This window comes from Oncorhynchus masou, chromosome 24 (assembly GCF_036934945.1).
Source record: "Oncorhynchus masou masou isolate Uvic2021 chromosome 24, UVic_Omas_1.1, whole genome shotgun sequence".
In the NCBI taxonomy this organism is placed as follows: domain Eukaryota; kingdom Metazoa; phylum Chordata; class Actinopteri; order Salmoniformes; family Salmonidae; genus Oncorhynchus; species Oncorhynchus masou.
The window spans coordinates 91,083,752-91,102,179 of record NC_088235.1 but is presented as its reverse complement, the minus strand read 5'-3'; the positions used below and the strand labels follow the sequence as shown (position 1 = coordinate 91,102,179).

The 18,428-nt window shown below is 46.8% G+C and overlaps 1 protein-coding gene across 19 annotated transcripts in view; it reads left to right on the top strand.

Annotated features, from left to right (window-relative positions):
• fryl (furry homolog, like) overlaps positions 1-18,428 on the top strand; it is a 104,616-nt gene that overhangs the window by 51,214 nt on the left and 34,974 nt on the right. For 13 of the 19 annotated variants that reach the window (XM_064935615.1, XM_064935613.1, XM_064935614.1 and 10 more), the window contains 39 exons: positions 210-412; positions 1,246-1,299; positions 2,497-2,636; positions 2,718-2,814; positions 3,246-3,325; positions 3,809-3,889; positions 4,008-4,176; positions 4,815-4,907; positions 5,193-5,291; positions 5,487-5,588; positions 7,079-7,123; positions 10,060-10,163; positions 10,410-10,518; positions 10,639-10,725; positions 10,868-11,039; positions 11,275-11,407; positions 11,488-11,595; positions 11,763-11,985; positions 12,168-12,347; positions 12,463-12,549; positions 12,621-12,889; positions 13,261-13,468; positions 13,639-13,763; positions 13,945-14,002; positions 14,114-14,205; positions 14,342-14,514; positions 14,615-14,775; positions 14,873-14,983; positions 15,214-15,368; positions 15,477-15,576; positions 15,683-15,851; positions 16,047-16,312; positions 16,564-16,704; positions 16,812-16,983; positions 17,207-17,294; positions 17,368-17,480; positions 17,579-17,729; positions 17,814-17,917; positions 18,078-18,260. In XM_064935615.1, coding sequence (XP_064791687.1) covers positions 293-412; positions 1,246-1,299; positions 2,497-2,636; positions 2,718-2,814; positions 3,246-3,325; positions 3,809-3,889; positions 4,008-4,176; positions 4,815-4,907; positions 5,193-5,291; positions 5,487-5,588; positions 7,079-7,123; positions 10,060-10,163; positions 10,410-10,518; positions 10,639-10,725; positions 10,868-11,039; positions 11,275-11,407; positions 11,488-11,595; positions 11,763-11,985; positions 12,168-12,347; positions 12,463-12,549; positions 12,621-12,889; positions 13,261-13,468; positions 13,639-13,763; positions 13,945-14,002; positions 14,114-14,205; positions 14,342-14,514; positions 14,615-14,775; positions 14,873-14,983; positions 15,214-15,368; positions 15,477-15,576; positions 15,683-15,851; positions 16,047-16,312; positions 16,564-16,704; positions 16,812-16,983; positions 17,207-17,294; positions 17,368-17,480; positions 17,579-17,729; positions 17,814-17,917; positions 18,078-18,260 — 5,122 coding nt within the window. In that variant the 5' untranslated portion in view covers positions 210-292. The remainder of the gene's footprint in view (positions 1-209; positions 413-1,245; positions 1,300-2,496; positions 2,637-2,717; positions 2,815-3,245; positions 3,326-3,808; positions 3,890-4,007; positions 4,177-4,814; positions 4,908-5,192; positions 5,292-5,486; positions 5,589-7,078; positions 7,124-10,059; positions 10,164-10,409; positions 10,519-10,638; positions 10,726-10,867; positions 11,040-11,274; positions 11,408-11,487; positions 11,596-11,762; positions 11,986-12,167; positions 12,348-12,462; positions 12,550-12,620; positions 12,890-13,260; positions 13,469-13,638; positions 13,764-13,944; positions 14,003-14,113; positions 14,206-14,341; positions 14,515-14,614; positions 14,776-14,872; positions 14,984-15,213; positions 15,369-15,476; positions 15,577-15,682; positions 15,852-16,046; positions 16,313-16,563; positions 16,705-16,811; positions 16,984-17,206; positions 17,295-17,367; positions 17,481-17,578; positions 17,730-17,813; positions 17,918-18,077; positions 18,261-18,428) is intronic. The other 6 variants (XM_064935608.1, XM_064935605.1, XM_064935612.1 and 3 more) reach the window with 3 other exon arrangements.

The window sequence follows — 18,428 nt, the reverse complement described above, 5'->3', positions numbered from 1 at the left end:
GACATGCTCAGCATACATATCGTGATTTTATTTTTGAAACATAGGGTGTGTCCTATATATGGAAAAATAAATAAGTAAAACCAAATTGACCAATCGATTGGTCGAAAGAAGAGACTACTTTCTGGTCGACCAAGATAAAAAAAAAAAAACACTGTCGGGGACAGCCCTAATCTGACCTCTGTCTTCTCCCTCTCTCTCCTTCCCTGCAGCCTCAGCCCCTGTCAACAGCCTGAGTAGACGTCGCGCCCCTTCCGTGGCCCACCTGACGTGGGAGAAGCGCAACGCCGCCGCCATGTCGAGCATCATCATCGACCCCGAGCTCAAGCCCGGGGAGTTTGTTATCAAGAGCCTGTTTGCTGAGTTTGCTGTGCTGGCTGAGAAGAAGATTGAGGTGGTGATGGCTGAACCGCTGGTGAGTTGCTGTGATCCGAGAGGCAGCGGGGAAGCAAGTAAGACCAAATCAACCCCTAACCCTGAATTGACTGAAATAATTGATTAGGTGTAAGCAATATTCTGACTAATATTACCATGTGCTATTACCGTTCATATCAACATGAAGTGCCTAGTTGTAGGGGCTAGCCTAGCGGTTGATTTGGAATGAAACACTATTAGCTCATTAGCCCTGTCCTGAGTTCCTGGGTCCTGGTTGCAACATAGCATTACTTGGCTTGAAGGCTAAAGAGGTTACAGGTCAAATGTTTCTAGTGACTGCCTGTGTTAAGTCTGTAAACAGACTTCTCCTTAAACTGAGAGGTGTGTGTGTGTGTGTGCGCACAGGCCTATGTGGGTGTGATAAATGAGACTCATGCATTCCAGTGTGATTTCCCAGAATGGGGAGGATGTTATTTTCTTGGAATACTTTTTTTTTTACTCATATCAAGACTCCGTGGGAGGTACAATCCCTTGCCCTATCTCGGGGCTGCTGGGAGGGTGTGTGTTTGGAAGGGGGAGTAAACGTCATTAAACGCCACCCCTTCCCTCTGGACCACTCTCTCCCTCTATTCAGCTCTCCATTCATCTCTATTCATCTCCCCGAGTGCTCCCCTCTTCTGCTGCCACCTCCTCTGCCTCTCACCCCTTTGTTTCCTCTCCCTGGTTGGTGTTTGTCCATTGGTCAGCGATCTCCTCTCGTTTCACCTGGCCCCACATCCACTGGTCTGCTGATATGATCTAGGGGTCCTATTATATTTTTCTATTGAGTTCTTACTTGACCGACAGCCCTGTTTCTGTCTTTCTTTCTCTCAGGAGAAACTCTTGTCCCGATCCCTCCAGAGAGGGGAAGACGCACAATTTGATCAGGTGAGTTCGAGTGTGTGTGTGTGTGCACATGCATTGTTATTATAGACTCTCCCTCACCTCCAGCCATAATTGTACCCCCCCACCTCCCATTCATACAATAGTTGAACTCCCCAGCTTCACCCAATCAATCCCCACTCAATGACCCATCCATCCATCCCTCATCTCTGACTGATTCCTGTGGAACTCTGAACAATGGAGCTCATGCAGAGTGCTTTGTTCAGCACAGCACAACGCCAATGAGGATATGGTGCACTATAGATCCAGCTGCCTCCATTGTGACTGAGTGCGGTAGAACGAGCATACAGGGAGAGGGAGCAGAATCGCTGTGTCATCCTTAGCAGTGAATCAGTGTTGGGTGCTGGAGTCTGTCCGCCTGGTGCCGGGAGGGCACAGAGAGCAGTTGCATAACTCTCCCTCCCAGCATCCATCATCCAGCACCCTCAGCACACCGCACTGTCCCACACACACACACACACACACACACACACACACACACACACACACACACACACCATTCCTTGTGTAGAAGACTACTTACTTTACCCCACTGCAGATTGACTGACAGTAAAAACTATACGCTTGACATTCATAGATTGACTTTTTGTTTGCTCTGGTGCATGTAGTTGAAGAAGAAACATATTTATTGCTAGCATTATGGCAATATACCCCTACCATTTTTAGTCTGCAAAGGGGATGTTAATAGATAACACATTCACAGTATGAGGTTGCAATTCTGATGATCAAAGTGCTGATGAGGTGTTTCTAACAGAGCCTGTTTGTTGGTCGGCCCACGTTCTGACTGTATAGCACTGCAGAGCCCTGTGCTATGGTGGCTTTAGCGCTCGCCGCTCAATAGGATAGGACCTCACTGTGCTCGACATATCATCAAACACTGCACTTACAATTCCAATCAATACATCCTGTTCATTATTGTATGTCACCCAGTGATTCGGTTCCTCCGCTCCACGTCTTTCTCAATGTCCTACCCTGCGTCCTCTTCTCCTCATCTCCTTACAGTGGAGCCATTTACGTCAAATATAGAACCTCAGTATCTGTGTCATATTGGTGATTAAGATGATTGTTCTGGTGAGGATTTCTTTGTGGTGTTCATGTTTTTGACCTTTATGTACATTTTCATGATGTTTTACCTGTAAGCTGTAATAACTAGCTATTGTAATGTGTGTGTTCTTCTCACAGTTAATAAGCTCTATGAGCTCCGTAGCGGAACACTGTTTGCCCTCCCTGCTGCGCACACTGTTTGACTGGTACCGGCGGCAGAGTGGCACTGAGGATGAGTCCTATGAGTACAGACCTCGCTCCAGCACCAAGTCCAAAGGGTACGATACTCCTGTTATCTGCTCATCCCTCTCGCATGTCCTCCCCTCACCAATCTGTCATAACGCTCTCTCTCTCTCTAGGGATGAACAGCATCGGGATAAAGACTACCTATTGGAGCGGAGGGACTTAGCCATAGATTTCATATTCTGTTTGGTTTCAGTTGAAGTTTTAAAACAGGTGAGTCCTGTTTAACGTTACTTCTGCCTGTTTGTCTGTGCCTGGGTCTGTGCCTGTTTGTCTGTGCCTGTTTGTCTGTGCCTGTTTGTCTGTGCCTGTTTGTCTGTGCCTGTTTGTCTGTGCCTGGGTCAGTGCCTGGGTCTGTTAGACGAGTCCCCTTCCTCAGTGTGGTAGACAGCATGCACTGTCACTGCAATGCCAGCATACCAAGGCATAGTGAGCTGTCATCCTGAACCTACAGCATCTAGACCGACCCCAGACTATCCAGATCCAAACCACTCTCTCTTAGAACAAACCTTCACGGATCTCAGGGCTTGGTTGTCCTTGGCTCCAACAGGGAGGATAATGACTGGTAGTAAAGGAAGTGAGACCGCATGAAGGAAGTATTGATGTACCTAATATGATGTGATGTTTTCATGTTCACGTCACAGATTCCTCTTCACCCCGTGCCAGATACTTTAGTACATGAAGTTCTGAACCTGGCATTCAAGCACTTTAAACACAAAGAGGGGTGAGTGTAAACAAACACAAGACACACACACACACCATTAATACACATACTATACTTTAGTCTAGCACACACTATTCTAGAGGGCTTTTGGCTCTGCAGTTGACTCACTCATTACTTTGTGTGTGTTTGAATAGACTGTTTTTTATTACCAATGTGTGACTTTATGGTCTGTCCACATATTAATGTCACTTAAAGGAAACACAATCACCACTTGTCAGACAACTTGAGTAAACCTTCACTCAGCTGCTTCAACCCTACAGTATGCAGCTACATGCTTGTGGTTTTAGAGAGATGGATGTTTGATCGGCCATAACTTTTATCACACTGTTTGGGATGCTATTTCCTTAACTGGGTTTGTTTGTTCAGCTGCTCCTCAGCAGGTCTGATGTTTCATGGTCAGTGTCTTCATACCCCCTGTGTTAACAAATCATGAGAGCTGTTTCTCTGAGTGTGAGTGGACCATGGATGTGTTCTGATTGGCAGGTGCTCTGGCCCTAACACTGTCAATGTGCACATCATCGCAGACCTGTATGCTGAGGTCATCGGAGTGCTCACACAGTCAAAGTAAGTCATCTTAACACAGTCCAAATAACTCAACATGTCACTCCTTTTTACTCCTAAACTATATATTTAAAAGGAGCCCGCTCCTTATGGAAGACTGAGTCAAAATGTGTGTCTCCAGGTTCCAGGCGGTGCGTAAGAAGTTCATCACGGAGCTGAAGGAGCTGAGGCAGAAGGAGCAGAGCCCCTACGTGGTCCAGAGCATCATTAGCCTCATCATGGGAATGAAGTTCTTCAGGGTCAAGATGTACCCCGTGGAGGACTTTGAGGCCTCCTTCCAGTTCATGCAGGTCAGTTATCCTGGGTGGAGCACACCTCGGCAAACCGTACCAAAACAATAAGCATTTCTTATTGGACAATTTCAGGTAGTCCCTCCCTGTTTCAAAACCTCTTTTTTAGTGAATTAAACCCTGATGTGTCCATGAACAGGCGTGTATCTAGTCTATTTGATGCCCAGACTGTACAGGACTGTGTATCTGATTGTCTGAGTGGCTGCGTATAGGGATTTAATGGCTCTCTGCTGAACGACACCCAGGATGGATGTTTTACTGCAGCCGTTTTGTTTGAGCTCAGCAGCTCTCTGTAGCAGAGCCTCATAAAGCCAGATGAGTAACGATCAGATAGCAGATCACGGTGCCAAGAGCACTGAACGGAGCAAGGCCTTTTCATTAAGCTCAATACGGCAGTAAAAAGCTCACTCAATATGCTCCCCTCTTAACAAGCCCTGATTTCCCAGCATGCTGATGGAACATGTTGGGTAATCTGTCGTAGTTTATTTCTGCCACCACATTCCCTTTACGTCTGTTGGTTTCTGCCCATATGTAACAATCTGTTGCACGGTCTATTGTTTTTCCAGTTGTCTATTTGGTTTGTTTATGTATGTGTCACTGTTGTCATCCATGTTGGTATGCGTCTGTGTGTTCCTCAGGAGTGTGCCCAGTATTTCCTGGAGGTGAAGGATAAGGACATAAAGCATGCCTTGGCTGGCCTGTTTGTTGAGATCCTCATCCCTGTTGCTGCTGTGAGTACCACCCAGACGACAACACAAAACATGGGAAAAACCCACATTGGTTATAGCTAGACAAGTTAATAGTAGGATAGAGCCTTTCTGTATAAGAGATTCCTCTGTTAGCTACCATAAAAAGCACCTTCGATTGGCTAATGTCATTGGATGTGTATGAAATGGCACCTAATTCCCTATATATGGGCCCTGGTGAAAAGTAGTGCACTATTTAGGGAATAGGGTACCATTTCAGTCGCACATATTGAATGTGCTCAGTGGTGACAGCTTCCTTCCTCCCTGCAGGCGGTGAAGAATGAAGTCAATGTGCCGTGCCTGAAGAACTTTGTGGAGATGCTCTACCAGACAACCTTTGACCTTAGCTCCAGAAAGAAGCACTCTTTGGTAACGTCTCTTTTCTCACACTATTATCTGGACCTTCCCTCCACTTCTCTCTGCTATGTCTCGTTTCCCTCTTTTTATGACATCAACTTGTTAACTCTTTATCTCCTCACACCATCTCCCTCTTTCCCACTTCTCTCTCTTTCCCGTCTCATTTCCTTCCCCTCTTCTGTGGTTGACGTGTGTTCTCTCTTTCAGGCTCTGTATCCTCTGGTGACGTGCCTGCTGTGTGTCAGTCAGAAGCTGTTCTTCCTCAATAACTGGCACATCTTCCTCACAAACTGCCTCTCTCACCTGAAGGTACACAGCACAATCACCTAAACCAGATACCTAGTATACTGGCCTATGAAGGAAAATGCAGACTTCCATGCCAATTTCACATTTAATAGGACACTTAGTTTTATATGTTAAAGAAAGTAGATTCCCTAATGTTTAAAAGTGGGCCATGTAATTGAGTATAATTTTCTAAAGACTCTATTATGAAAATAGATGATCTACTAGACGATCTTAGGCAGTAGTAAGTGCTATGAGCCTCCTTTAAAAAAAGTACTCATGTTTGATGTTTATTGCATACCAAGTTCTATCATTTATCACTGTTACTATGACTGAAACCTTACTGCTCTAGAATAATGTTCTTTACCAGGTACGTTGTTAATTGTCATAGTGTGATGTTAGATATCCCCTGCACATCACAACTCCATGAGGTGTTTTTGGTTTAAAGGGTGTGCCTTAACGATCATATCTTCCTCCTCCCCTGTCCGACAACCCCCCGCAAACCAATCACAAACCGATCAATCGTGCTCCTCTCCTGTACCATCCTCAAGCTAGTTCTGCCGAGATGCTCTGTGTTGTGTGACTGTCGCCTCGCTCCTCAACTCTGAATTGATTCCATGGTGGACGTGCTATAATTCCCTTGGCTCTGTGGTGGTGATTCTATGGTGACTCTTGTTGAACTGACTCTCTAATCACAGTCCTGTGGTGATCCATTTGCTTTTGATTTCCTGTGAGAGATTTAGATTCCCTTTGATTCCATAGTTTTTAATTTACCCCCTAAGCCTATTTGGTGCTAATGTAAGCTCCCTTGTTTGTGTGGTGGAACCATGATTCTGGTGGAGATTTGTTTGAGAATGTGCGATTTAGCTCTTATTGTCCACTGGGCCATTTTAACCTGTCCTTGTTTTGATGATCAGTTCAAATGCTAATTCAAATCCATTCAGTTGTGTGTCTTAAGGAGATCAAAACTCAATGGGTTAAAGTGATACCTTTGGTGCAGTGTATCAGACTAGTGATTGGATGGGTGAACCTGCTCAGATTTCTGAGCCTAGTAGATTGTGTGTGTCATAGTCGTAACATATATATTTTTTCCTAGCTGGTCTCCTTTCCCTGTCCTCGCACCATCTACTTACTTTTTACCTGCTTCACCTTGGCCTGCTTTGTGTTTTCTCCCTTCCCTGTCAATTTCACTTGCCTTCTATTGCACATCTTTAATTTCTTCACTTTCAGAAAGTATGAAATATTAGAAAATAAAGGTACATGTTGAAATGTAAACAATTTCATTTGGGCTATATTAGTCTTTATAGAACATAGATGCATTTTTTTATGTGTCAATGTTACTTTTGCATTTCATACTTTGCATCTTACTTCTGTGTCTAATATGAGACTGATTCAAGTGGATCAAAGTGAGTTAGTTTTTTTTGTCGCTCTGTTCTCTTTTTAACCTGCATGTCTACCTCCCCACATCCTCACACTCAGTGTCTCCTGTCGTTTTCTCACATTTTCACTCGCTCCAGATGCCGTCTAACAACAGCATCCGAAAGCAGATTGAGACATTGCAGGTGAGTTTGTCTGCTGTCTGTATGGTGGCATGACACCATCCAAAAGGTCATCTGACCTCGTCCTGGAGGACAGAGGGGATGCAGCTATTAAGCCAGGGGCAACGAGGCTCTGGAATCTGATAGTCCTCTTAAAGTGGAGCTCATTGAGTGAAGATTACAGAGAAAGTAGTGGTTGGACACTTGGCTATTAGCCACACAATTCTTTGAGATGCAATGTTGGCTTTTGCTTTGCTGCTTTGTCTTTTACTAGTGGTTTCTGGCTTTGCTGTTTTGTGTGTGTTGTAGTAGTGGATAGCGCATCGAGCTGATGCATCAAGCGCACACATTCTCAGATACCTACCTTACTCCTTGAGGGGTTTGAAGCCAGTTACCTGGAATGGGTTGTTGGTAGATCTGAGGACTCGTTCCAAATGGGTTTTGTAGTTTATTTTTGGAGACCCATAGAGTACTGCAGCATTTTGTGTGCTCTAATAGTCCTGAGTTCCACCCAATTCTCTTATCATTGGTGTTGACATGCTGCTGTGTGTGGCACCCTCGTAGCTCCATGGCCCACTGATGGGTGGAAAGGTTATTGCAGTACCCTTGAAAGAATCCTTTGTATGGCTGTCAGCTGTGTTGATATTGGAGAGAATGTTGTGTGCATGGATTTGATGGGCAGCGCTGTGTAATGGCACCTTTAGTCACAGATTCTTGGGAATGCTCAGCTGTACAAACATTCCCCGGAGGTTGGAACATCCCGAACTACAGCTAGCATAACTTACATCACAAACTACAGCTCGCGTAACATGCTTCACTAACTACAGCTTCAGTTGAAGTGGAAGTTTACATACACCTTAACCAAATACATTTAAACTCAGTTTTTCACAATTCCTGACATTTAATCTTAGTGAAAATTCCCTGTTTTATGTCAGTTAGGATCACCATTTTGATAGAATGACTTATTTCAGCTTTTATTTCTTTCATCACATTCCCAGTGGGTCAGACGTTTACATACACTCAATTAGTATTTGGTAGGATTGCCTATAAATTGTTTAACTTGGGTCAAACACTAATTTGGGTGAATTTTGGCCCATTCCTCCTGACTGAGCTGGTGTAACAGGTTTGTAGGCCTCCTTGCTCTCACATGCTTTTTCAGTTCTGCCAACAAATTTTCTATAGGATTGAGTTCAGGGCTTTGTGATGGCCACTCCAATACCTTGACTTTGTTGTCCTTAAGACATTTTGCCACAACTTTGGAAGTATGCTTGGGGTCAGAGTCCATTTGGAAGACCCATTTGTGACCAAGCTTTAACTTCCTGACTGATGTCTTGAGATGTTGCTTCAATATATCCACATCATTTTCCTACCTCATGATGCCATCTATTTTGTGAAGTGCACCAGTCCCTTCTGCAGCAATGCACCCCCACAACATGATGCTGCCACCCCCGTGCTTCACAGTTGGGATGGTGTTCTTTGGCTTGCAAGCGTCCCCCTTTTTCCTCCAAACATAACGATGCTCATTATGGCCAAACAGTTCTATTTTTGTTTCATCGGACCAGAAGACATTTCTCCAAAAAGTATGATCTTTGTCCCCATGTGCAGTTGCAAACCGTAGTCTGGCTTTTTTATGGTGGTTTTGGAGCAGTGGCTTCTTCCTTGCTGAACGGCCTTTCAGGTTATGTCGATATAGGACTCATTTTACTGTGGATATAGATACTTTTGTACCTGTTTCCTCCAGCATATTCACAAGGTCCTTTGCTGCTGTTCTGGGATTGATTTGCACTTTTCGCACCCAAGTACATTAATCTCTAGGAGACCGAATGCATCTCCTTCCTGAGCGGTATGATGGCTGCGTGGTCCCATGGTGTTTATACTTGCATACTATTGTTTGTACAGATGAACGTGGTACCTTCAGGCGGTTGGAAATTATTCCCAAGGATGAACCAGACTTGTGGAGTTGTACAATTTTTTTTCTGAGGTCTTGGCTGATTCTTTTGATTTTTCCATGATGTCAAGCAAAGAGGCACTGATTTTGAAGGTAGGCCTTGAAATACATCCACAGGTACACCTCCAATTGACTCAAATGATGTCAATTAGCCTATTTGAAGCCATGGCATCATTTTCTGGAATTTTCCAAGCTGTTAAAAGGTAGTCAACTTAGTATATGTAAACTTCTGGAATTAAACCCACTGGAATTGTGATACAGTGAAAGATAAGTGAAATAATCTGTCTAAACAATTGTTAGAAAAATGACTTGTCATGCACAATGTAGATGTCCTTACCAACTTGCCAAAACTATAGTTTGTTAACAAGAAATATGTGGAGTAGTTTGAAAAACTAGTTTTAATGACTCCAACGTAAGTGTATGTAAACTTCCGACTTCAACTGTAGCATGACATGCATCACAAACTACAGCTAGCATAACATGCGTCAGAAACTACAGCCAGCACAACATGCGTCACGAACTACAGCCAGCACAACATGCGTCACGAACTACAGCCAGCACAACATGCGTCACGAACTACAGCCAGCACAACATGCGTCACGAACTACAGCCAGCACAACATGCGTCACGAACTACAGCCAGCACAACATGCGTCACGAACTACAGCCAGCACAACATGCTGTACATTTATACATAGGCAGAGTCACTCTGGAACAAATGTATTTTTTGACAAGCTTAAGATATTTCAACAGTCTCATACATCAGTAGTTTAGTTTCGATCTGAAGCAGATTCATCAAATCACAGCTGTGAGTCATTCATCATCACTGGGGCATCTCAAACATCTCTATAAATGAAACGGGCCGTATAAATTGCTTAATTCCGTACAGTAGGTCTAAGTGAATGGTTTGTGTGTCAGATCCCTGCTTATGTGGCATGCCCCACACCAGACTTGAATCTGTCACAGTGAGAAGACAGGTGGGTCAAGAAAGTGTTCTGTCTCTGGCCCTTTAGAACAAAGATCCTAAAATGTCCCGTGTGGCACTGGAGTCACTCTACAGACTGCTGTGGGTCTACATCATCAGGATCAAGTGTGAGAGCAACACCGTCACCCAGAGGTCAGTACCAGCCCGGACAGAACAAGCTGTGGGCCCACTCCACACCATCTCTGCATGAACTGACACTGTGAAATGAAAGTCATCCAGACAGCACCTAAATCACCATATAGAACAAAGCAAGTGCCCACATCACTCCTTTAGCAGAATCAGAACTAGAATCCCATCTACACTCTGAACTGGTCTAGTCTACAGTCTCCTTGGTGAACATCCCAGTTTAAACCTTGAATCTTCTCCTGTTTCCTGCAGCCGGCTGCTTAGCATCGTTTCAGCGCTTTTCCCCAAAGGCTCCCGTAGCGTGGTGCCCCGCGACACGCCCCTCAATATCTTCGTCAAGATCATCCAGTTTATAGCTCAGGTATGTCTAATGAGGCCATGCTGGAGTAGTGATTCCCGTATAATTCCTCTAAACAGCAGGTAGTGGCTTGTGTCTTATCTATGATTAGTGATTATTGGTTTGTTGTGGCTGATTTCACAGGAAAGGCTGGATTTTGCTATGAAGGAGATCATTTATGACCTCCTGTGTGTGGGCAAATCTCACAAGACATTCACCATCAATCCAGAAGTAAGAGATAGCCGAGAGACATTAATGATCAAATCATACTCTCACTGTGATCGCACTCTTCATTCTCTGACCGTCCCTTCCTGCCTCTATCTCTCACTCTCCTCTCTCCCTCTGTCACATGTTCTCTTGCTGTATCTCTTAGAGGATGAATATTGGCCTGAGGGCCTTCCTGGTGATAGCTGACAGTCTGCAGCAGAAGGACGGGGAGCCGCCCATGCCCACCACAGGGGCCATCATGCCCTCAGGAAACACCCTGCGGATCAAGAAGATCTTCCTCGCCACCACCCTCACTGACGAGGAGGCCAAGGTCATCGGTAGGTCACCACCTCCGAGCTCCTTTCCCGTCACAACGAGCCATATCACTCCGATATGACTAGCTTTGTTGCTAACTCCGGCAATTTTACATTGATCAAACAATCAAACTGAAATGTTGATTGTGCGCTCTCCCTGTCAAATTCATCTCTCAAATAAATAAATAAGCTTATGGCAGTGGGTCATTTTAGGGTCAAATGTGTAGTGTGCGAGTAATATGTGTGTGTGTGTGTGTAGGCATGTCACTTTACTACCCAGCAGTGAGGAAGGCCCTGGACAACATGCTGCGTCACCTGGACAAGGAGGTGGGGCGCTCCATGAGCATGACCAACGTCCAGATGTCCAATAAGGAGCCTGAGGATATGATCACGCAAGTGCCTCTCTGACTTAACATATGTGACCCGTAACATGAGTGTCCTTTACACATTTGTTAACTGTGTTGTGTTGCAGGGGGGAAAGGAAGCCGAAGATTGATCTGTTCCGTACGTGTGTGGCGGCCATCCCCAGACTGATCCCAGATGGCATGAGCAGACAGGACCTGATAGAGCTGCTGGCCAAGTAAGGACCCCACTCCTTCACATGCACCACCTCTGTCTGGGACTAATTTATGAACAAAGCAATGGGGCTTATATTTTCAGCATCACTAGGAAAGACTTCAAAAGCTGTCTTTAAAAGTCTTTAAAATGCTTTGTGATTGTTTGACCCCTGTGTCCTCTCCTCCTCAGGCTGACCATACACATGGATGAGGAGCTGCGTGGCCTGGCCTTCACCACCCTGCAGGCCCTGATGCTGGACTTCCCAGAGTGGAGGGAGGACGTGCTATCTGGCTTTGTCTACTTCATTGTGCGTGAGGTCACTGACATTCACCCCACGCTGCTGGACAACGCCATCAAGATGCTGCTGCAGCTCATCAGCCAGTGGAGGCAGGCAGTCCAGACCAGCAACAAGGTGGGTGGAGAGTGGATAGCTATGGCATCTCTTTTTGTCCTGCTATATTTTGGTCTGCTCTGTGTGTTTTTAACTCTGTACAAGGAAGGGGTCTGGAACTCCTTGCTCTGTACTGTAGTAGTTGGGTTATTGTGTATTTTGACTTGGGTTTGTGTAATAAAGTAACTCTGTGTATGCTCTAGCAGGGCCCTGGCAGCGGGCCATCTCTGCCCCTGGAACGCTCTCCTCTGTGGGGGGTGCTGCATGTGGTGGAGGGCCTGGCACTGGTGGTGCTGTGCAGTTGCCGCCCTGCCACCCGGAGGCTGGCTGTTAACGTCCTCAAAGAGGTCCGAGCCCTGCACGCCGCTCTGGGCATCGCCAAGGTAACTACCAACTCGCTGATAGACGGTGATCTAAAAGTGACAAAAATAATGAGATGCAGCGTTTCTCAAGTAAGGTGCAAGAGACACATTGATGGTTACTGTCTGTTGTTCTCAGGGAGATGAGGAGTTGGCCATAGATGTGATGGACAGACAAAGTGCATCTGTGCTGGAGAGCTTCATCCATCTCACAGGAGCTGACCAGGTAAGAATGGCAAAGCTGTTGTTTAATACAGCGCACACACACACATCCTGACCCTCCCCTCTCCCCTGCAGACCAACCTGCTCTACTGCCCCAGTGGTATCGACCTGCAGACGCTGGCAGAATGGAGCTCGTCTCCCATCAGCCACCAATTTGACGTGGTCAGCCCGTCGCACATCTGGGTGTTTGCCCACGTTACACAGGGCCAGGACCCCTGGGTCATCAGCCTGTCCAGCTACCTGCGCCAGGAGCACCTGCCCAAGCACTGCCCTACCGCACTCAACTACGCCTGGATGTTCGCCTACACCCGTCTGCAGCTGCTCTCTCCACAAGTGGATATCAAGTATGTCTCTAGGCCTTTCTCTCTCTCTGTGTGTGTGTGTGTGTGTGTGTGTGTGTGTGTGTGTTACATTTGAGGTTGTTAAAAGGCACTTAGAATGGATGTGGTTGCAGTCTGCTCATTAGAGTGCTGGATGATGTCACCGGTTTGTCTATGGTGATGGTACGGTGAACATCACCACTGGAGACTCGGCGTGTGATTGTGGGTAACATCATCCTAATAGATCTAGCTCTCAGCTGTTTATGGATATGAGCCCCATGAAGACGACAGTTGCTGCCGGCCTTTTATAATGTGTGTATGTGGCACACATGGATATTATTTCAGTAACTTTCGAATACCACCTGCCTGTTATTGTTTGACCTGTGCCCCTGCAGCAGCCCTATAAATGCTAAGAAGCTGAACAGCCTGAGCAGCAGTGGTGACTCGTACATGGGGCTGTGGAGGAACTACCTGATCCTCTGTTGTAGCTCCGCCACTTCCTCCCCCAACTCCTCCTCTTCCTCTACCTCTGGCTCCATCCGCTGCTCCCCGCCTGAGACGCTGGCGTCCACGCCAGACAGCGGCTACAGCTACGACTCAAAGGTCAGAGGGCATGACCCCGCAGTGATCAACTATCCCCCCCAAAATGTATACGTTTTGCAAGATTTTACGTGGGTGCTGTCAATGATAATCCTATGCCATGTTTATTTCCTTTAGTTCTAGATTTAAAAATTATTTGGGTTGTCATATCGATTTGTGGCCTTTGTATCCAGATTATTGGCACTCCGTCCCCCTCGTCCCTGTTCAAACACGTTGTCCCGATGATGCGCTCTGAGAGCATGGACATCACAGAGTCTCTTGTCCTGGGGCTTGGCAGGACCAACCCCTTGGCCTTCAGGTGAGGGAGCCGCGCTGTGTGTATGTGGCTGGTAGTCATGTTTTTTGTTGTTTTTGAGTTGCCTGGTTGAGTTTGCAAATTTTTATATTGCCTAGTTTGGGGTTATTTGGTTAGTAGGTACAGTATGTAATGAGTAAGTAAGTGTGTGAGGGCATGTAGTTTACCTTCTATTGTCTTTCAGAGAGTTGATAGAGGAACTGAACCCCATCATTAAGGAGGCTCTGGAGAGGAGACCTGAGGTGGGTGCAGCTCACTTACCCCTCGCATCTCAGTCATGTATCTAACATGAAAACACTGTACTACCTACAACACTCGCCCTGCTCAGTAGTAACTCTTCTCCTCTGTTGCAGAACATGAAGCGACGCAGGCGTCGTGACATCTTGAGGGTCCAGCTGGTCCGGATCTTTGAGCTGCTGGCTGATGCTGGTGTCATCAGTCAGACGTCAGTGGAAACCAGGCCAGATGTCCTAATAGAGATAGAACTACATATGGTTATAGAGTATAGTATCCTAGCAAAGAATCATGGACCTTCCGTCTTTGAATTTACCAACCCCATCGTGTACCCCCTGTGTGTGCAGGGCGAGTGGAGGTCTGGACGGGGAGAGTCACTCTCTGAACTCAGTGCTGTTGGAGTATGTGGATCTGACGAGACAGCTGCTGGAGGCTGAGAATGACAAAGACTCAGACACACTGAAGGACATCCGCTGCCACTTTAGTGCTCTGGTGGCCAACATCATTCAGAACGTCCCAGGTACTACACACACACACCTACTACAAATTGTAAAATTCTGTATATGTGTGTGTTGTCAGTATTTGTCAGACATCTGTGTGTGTGTGTGTATTCTCACCAGTGCACCAGAGGAGGACCATCTTCCCTCAGCAGTCTCTAAGACACAGTCTGTTCATGTTGTTCAGCCACTGGGCCGGGCCCTTCAGCATCATGTTCACCCCACTGGACCGGTACAGCGACCGCAACATGCAGATCAACCGACACCAGTACTGTGCTCTCAAGGTACAACCAGCTGTTCACACACACTCTAAACACTATACACACTTCTGAGTCCGAACGTGGTAAATGTTTGTCTACTGTGGGTGTGTTTACTTTGTAGGCCATGTCTGCAGTGTTGTGCTGTGGTCCAGTGGCTGATAACGTTGGCCTCTCCTCTGATGGTTATCTCTACAAGTGGCTGGACAACATCCTGGACTCTCAGGACAGGAAGGTAAGAGCCCTTCTACACTGCAGCCTCACTGCTGCGCTTAAACTATCCCTTTATTACCAGCTGCTGTCTTTCATCTGATTTGATCGTAAAACAGTAAGACTAAACTTTCACGGTTGAATTATTTAGTGGTGCCAATGAAAGAAAGGAAATGGCTCGACTCTTGAGGTGCCTCACTGAGTGCAGTGCATATTGAGGGCTTGTGCTGATGGTGTCTTGGGCTCCCCCTGCAGGTGCACCAGTTGGGCTGTGAGGCGGTGATGCTGCTGTTGGAGTTGAACCCAGACCAGAGTAACTTGATGTTCTGGGCTGTGGACCGCTGCTACACTGGCTCACGGCGCGTGGCTGCCGGCTGCTTCAGGGCCATCGCCAATGTCTTTCACAACAGGCACGTCCAGATTAATTTCTCCGATTTTATAGTGCGTCTTTGTTTTTCTGTGTATTAACCAAAATGCTGTAATCCATAAAGTGTTAATGTGATTGATATGGTCTACAGGGATTACCAGTTTGACACCGTGGTGCTGCTGAATCTCATCCTGTTTAAGGCAGCTGATTCATCCAGAGATATCTATGAGGTGGCCATGCAGCTGCTGCAGGTTGGTGTGACACATTCCTGGACACCATGTTTATTTACTGCTCTGTGTCAGCTGGTTTTAGTCCAGTATGTACTTCATGTGATTTTTCTCTGTGGTTATTCCCCAGATCTTGGAGCCCAAGCTCTTCCGTTACGCTCATAAACTGGAGATTCAGAGAACAGATGGGATCCTGAGCCCTCCCTCCCCGCTGCCACACCTCTACTCTGTCTCCTACTACCAGCTGTCTGAGGAGCTGGCCAGGACATACCCAGAGCTCACCCTGCCCATCTTCTCAGGTCTGCACCGTTACACATCACACACTGCCACATAGTCATCTCTCATTAGGCTAATCTTAAATGCCTTCCTGGTTCAGGTAGTCCTTTTATAAGGGGAATGGTCTGTCATTTGAGATTCTGGTCTGTAGCCATATCTTTTGCATTTGGTACAGATGTGACTTATTGATGTGGTGACTGTGCTGTTTTCTACCTCAGAGGTGAGCCAGCGTATCCAGACAGCACACCCTGGTGGTCGCCAGGTGATGCTGCATTACCTCCTGCCATGGATGAACAACGTGGAGCTGGTGGACTTCAAGCCGTCGCCACGGCGACATGAGGAGACCCCCATTTGTGAGGATGAGGAGGACGGCCACGAGCGTGATATGATGGTCAACAGCCGCCGTTGGCTCCGTGGGGAGGGCTGGGGCTCCCCGCACGCCACCACCATGGTGCTCAACAACCTCATGTTCATGACTGCCAAGGTACGACCGCAACCTACCACACACACGAAATGTACTCTGCTGCTGATAAATGGTCGAGTTTGAACTGTATTGCTCTTGTGTATGCAGTACGGGGATGAGTTAGAACTGTATTGCTCTTGTGTATGCAGTACGGGGATGAGTTTGAACTGTATTGCTCTTGTGTATGCAGTACGGGGATGAGTTTGAACTGTATTGCTCTTGTGTATGCAGTACGGGGATGAGTTTGAACTGTATTGCTCTTGTGTATGCAGTACGGGGATGAGTTTGCGTGGTCAGAGATAGAGAACGTGTGGACCACCCTGGCAGACAGCTGGCCAAAGAACCTGAAGATCATCCTGCACTTCCTCATCAGCATGTCAGGGGTCAACAGTGAGCCCAGCTTCCTGCCCTATGTAAGTCCAGTTTACACACACTATCCTCTCTCCCTCACACACCTCGCATATCCAATAATTATTCAGTCGTCTGAAATGTTTGTTAAAATGTGTGTGTGTGTCCTCAGGTGAAGCGGGTGGTGGTGTACCTGGGCAGGGATAAGACGATGCAGCTGCTGGAGGAGCTGATGTGTGAGCTGGACCTGACAGACCCAGTGAGCTCTGCTGTCACTCACATGGACAACCCTCCCTACTACCGCATTACCTCCAGCTACAAGATCCCCTCCGTCACCTCAGCAGGTATATATCACACTGTCCACTGTCTTCTGTACATGTACCTCTATTTTATAGCCTACTGTCCTGTGATACAAAACACAGATGCTTGATGTTTCTATGGTACTTATTCCCCCATCTACTTCCTCGTGGACTTGTGGATTGTATGTATGATGTCATAACATTGTCATGTTCCTCCTAAACCTTGTTGCCGTAGTTCCTAGATGCCTTTCCCCATCTCTGTCCACAGGAACCACCTCCAGCAGTAACACCATGGTGCCAGGACCCGACGCTCACCATGACAGCAGCAAGAACAAAGACCCCAACATGGACGACAGGTATGAGATCGCACACAGATACAGACTGACCCACCTGTGAGACTACAGCTGTCTATCTCTCTGTTGTCTGCAGTTCCACCCATCTGGACATCTACAGTGGTCTGAATAGCAACCTGAACCGTCAGCACCACCGCCTGGAGTCTCGCTACAGCAGCAGCTCTGGAGGATCCTATGAGGAGGAGAAGGGTAAGAGACCCTCCACCCAGCCATACTACTCTACTTTCTGCTGTATACTTACACACATCCATGTTGCCACGGGTGTGATAATCCCCTCTTTTCTCCAGGTGACTCCATGCCGCTGTATGCTAACTGGCGTCTGAAGGTGATGGACCACAACCGTCCCGAGCCCCTCCCCTTTCCTCCGACAGGGGGATGCTGGTCCCCTCTGGTGGACTACCTGCCAGAGACCAACACCCCTGGAGTACCCATTCACAGGTAACTCCTACCCCCCTCCACTTGACCTCTGACCTGTCTGTATGACCCCTGACCCAGCTGACTCTCTGGTGTGGTGTATCTCAGGTGTAACATAGCTGTCATCCTACTGACTGACCTCATAGTGGACCATGGGGTCAAAGTGGAGTGGAGCGCCTACCTTCACCTCCTGCTGCACTCCATTTTCATAGGTAACTAACCTCTCACCTCTGTACAGCTGGCTGATTACAACTTGAGTGATGTATACTTGTCTTTAGACACTTCATTTGCAGGCAAAACAGACTCTTCATTTGCCATTGTTAATGTTTATGAAATAGATTTTTCATATCAGTCCTTTGTTTTTCCTACCAGGGTTTGACCACCAGCACCCTGAGGTCTACGAGCACTGCAAACGCCTCCTGCTTCACCTGCTGGTCGTCCAGGGAACTAACGGCAGCGTTCAATCCTTGGCCTCTGTGCTGCTGCGCAACCGAGAGTTCAACGACCCAAAGGTGCTGACGGTGAAGCCACCGCCTCACGACTTCAACCTCACAGGTCAGTAGCGCTCCGCAACGATCTGAGTAGCTTAACTAAAGAACAGAAATCCCTTTGCCTTTATACTGTATTGCCCAATAAGATCAGGAGGGGGCAGCAAAGATCCATGTCCTCATTTCCTCTCCTACCTTTACAAATCACTATGTGAAATCTCATAGACTTGTCTTT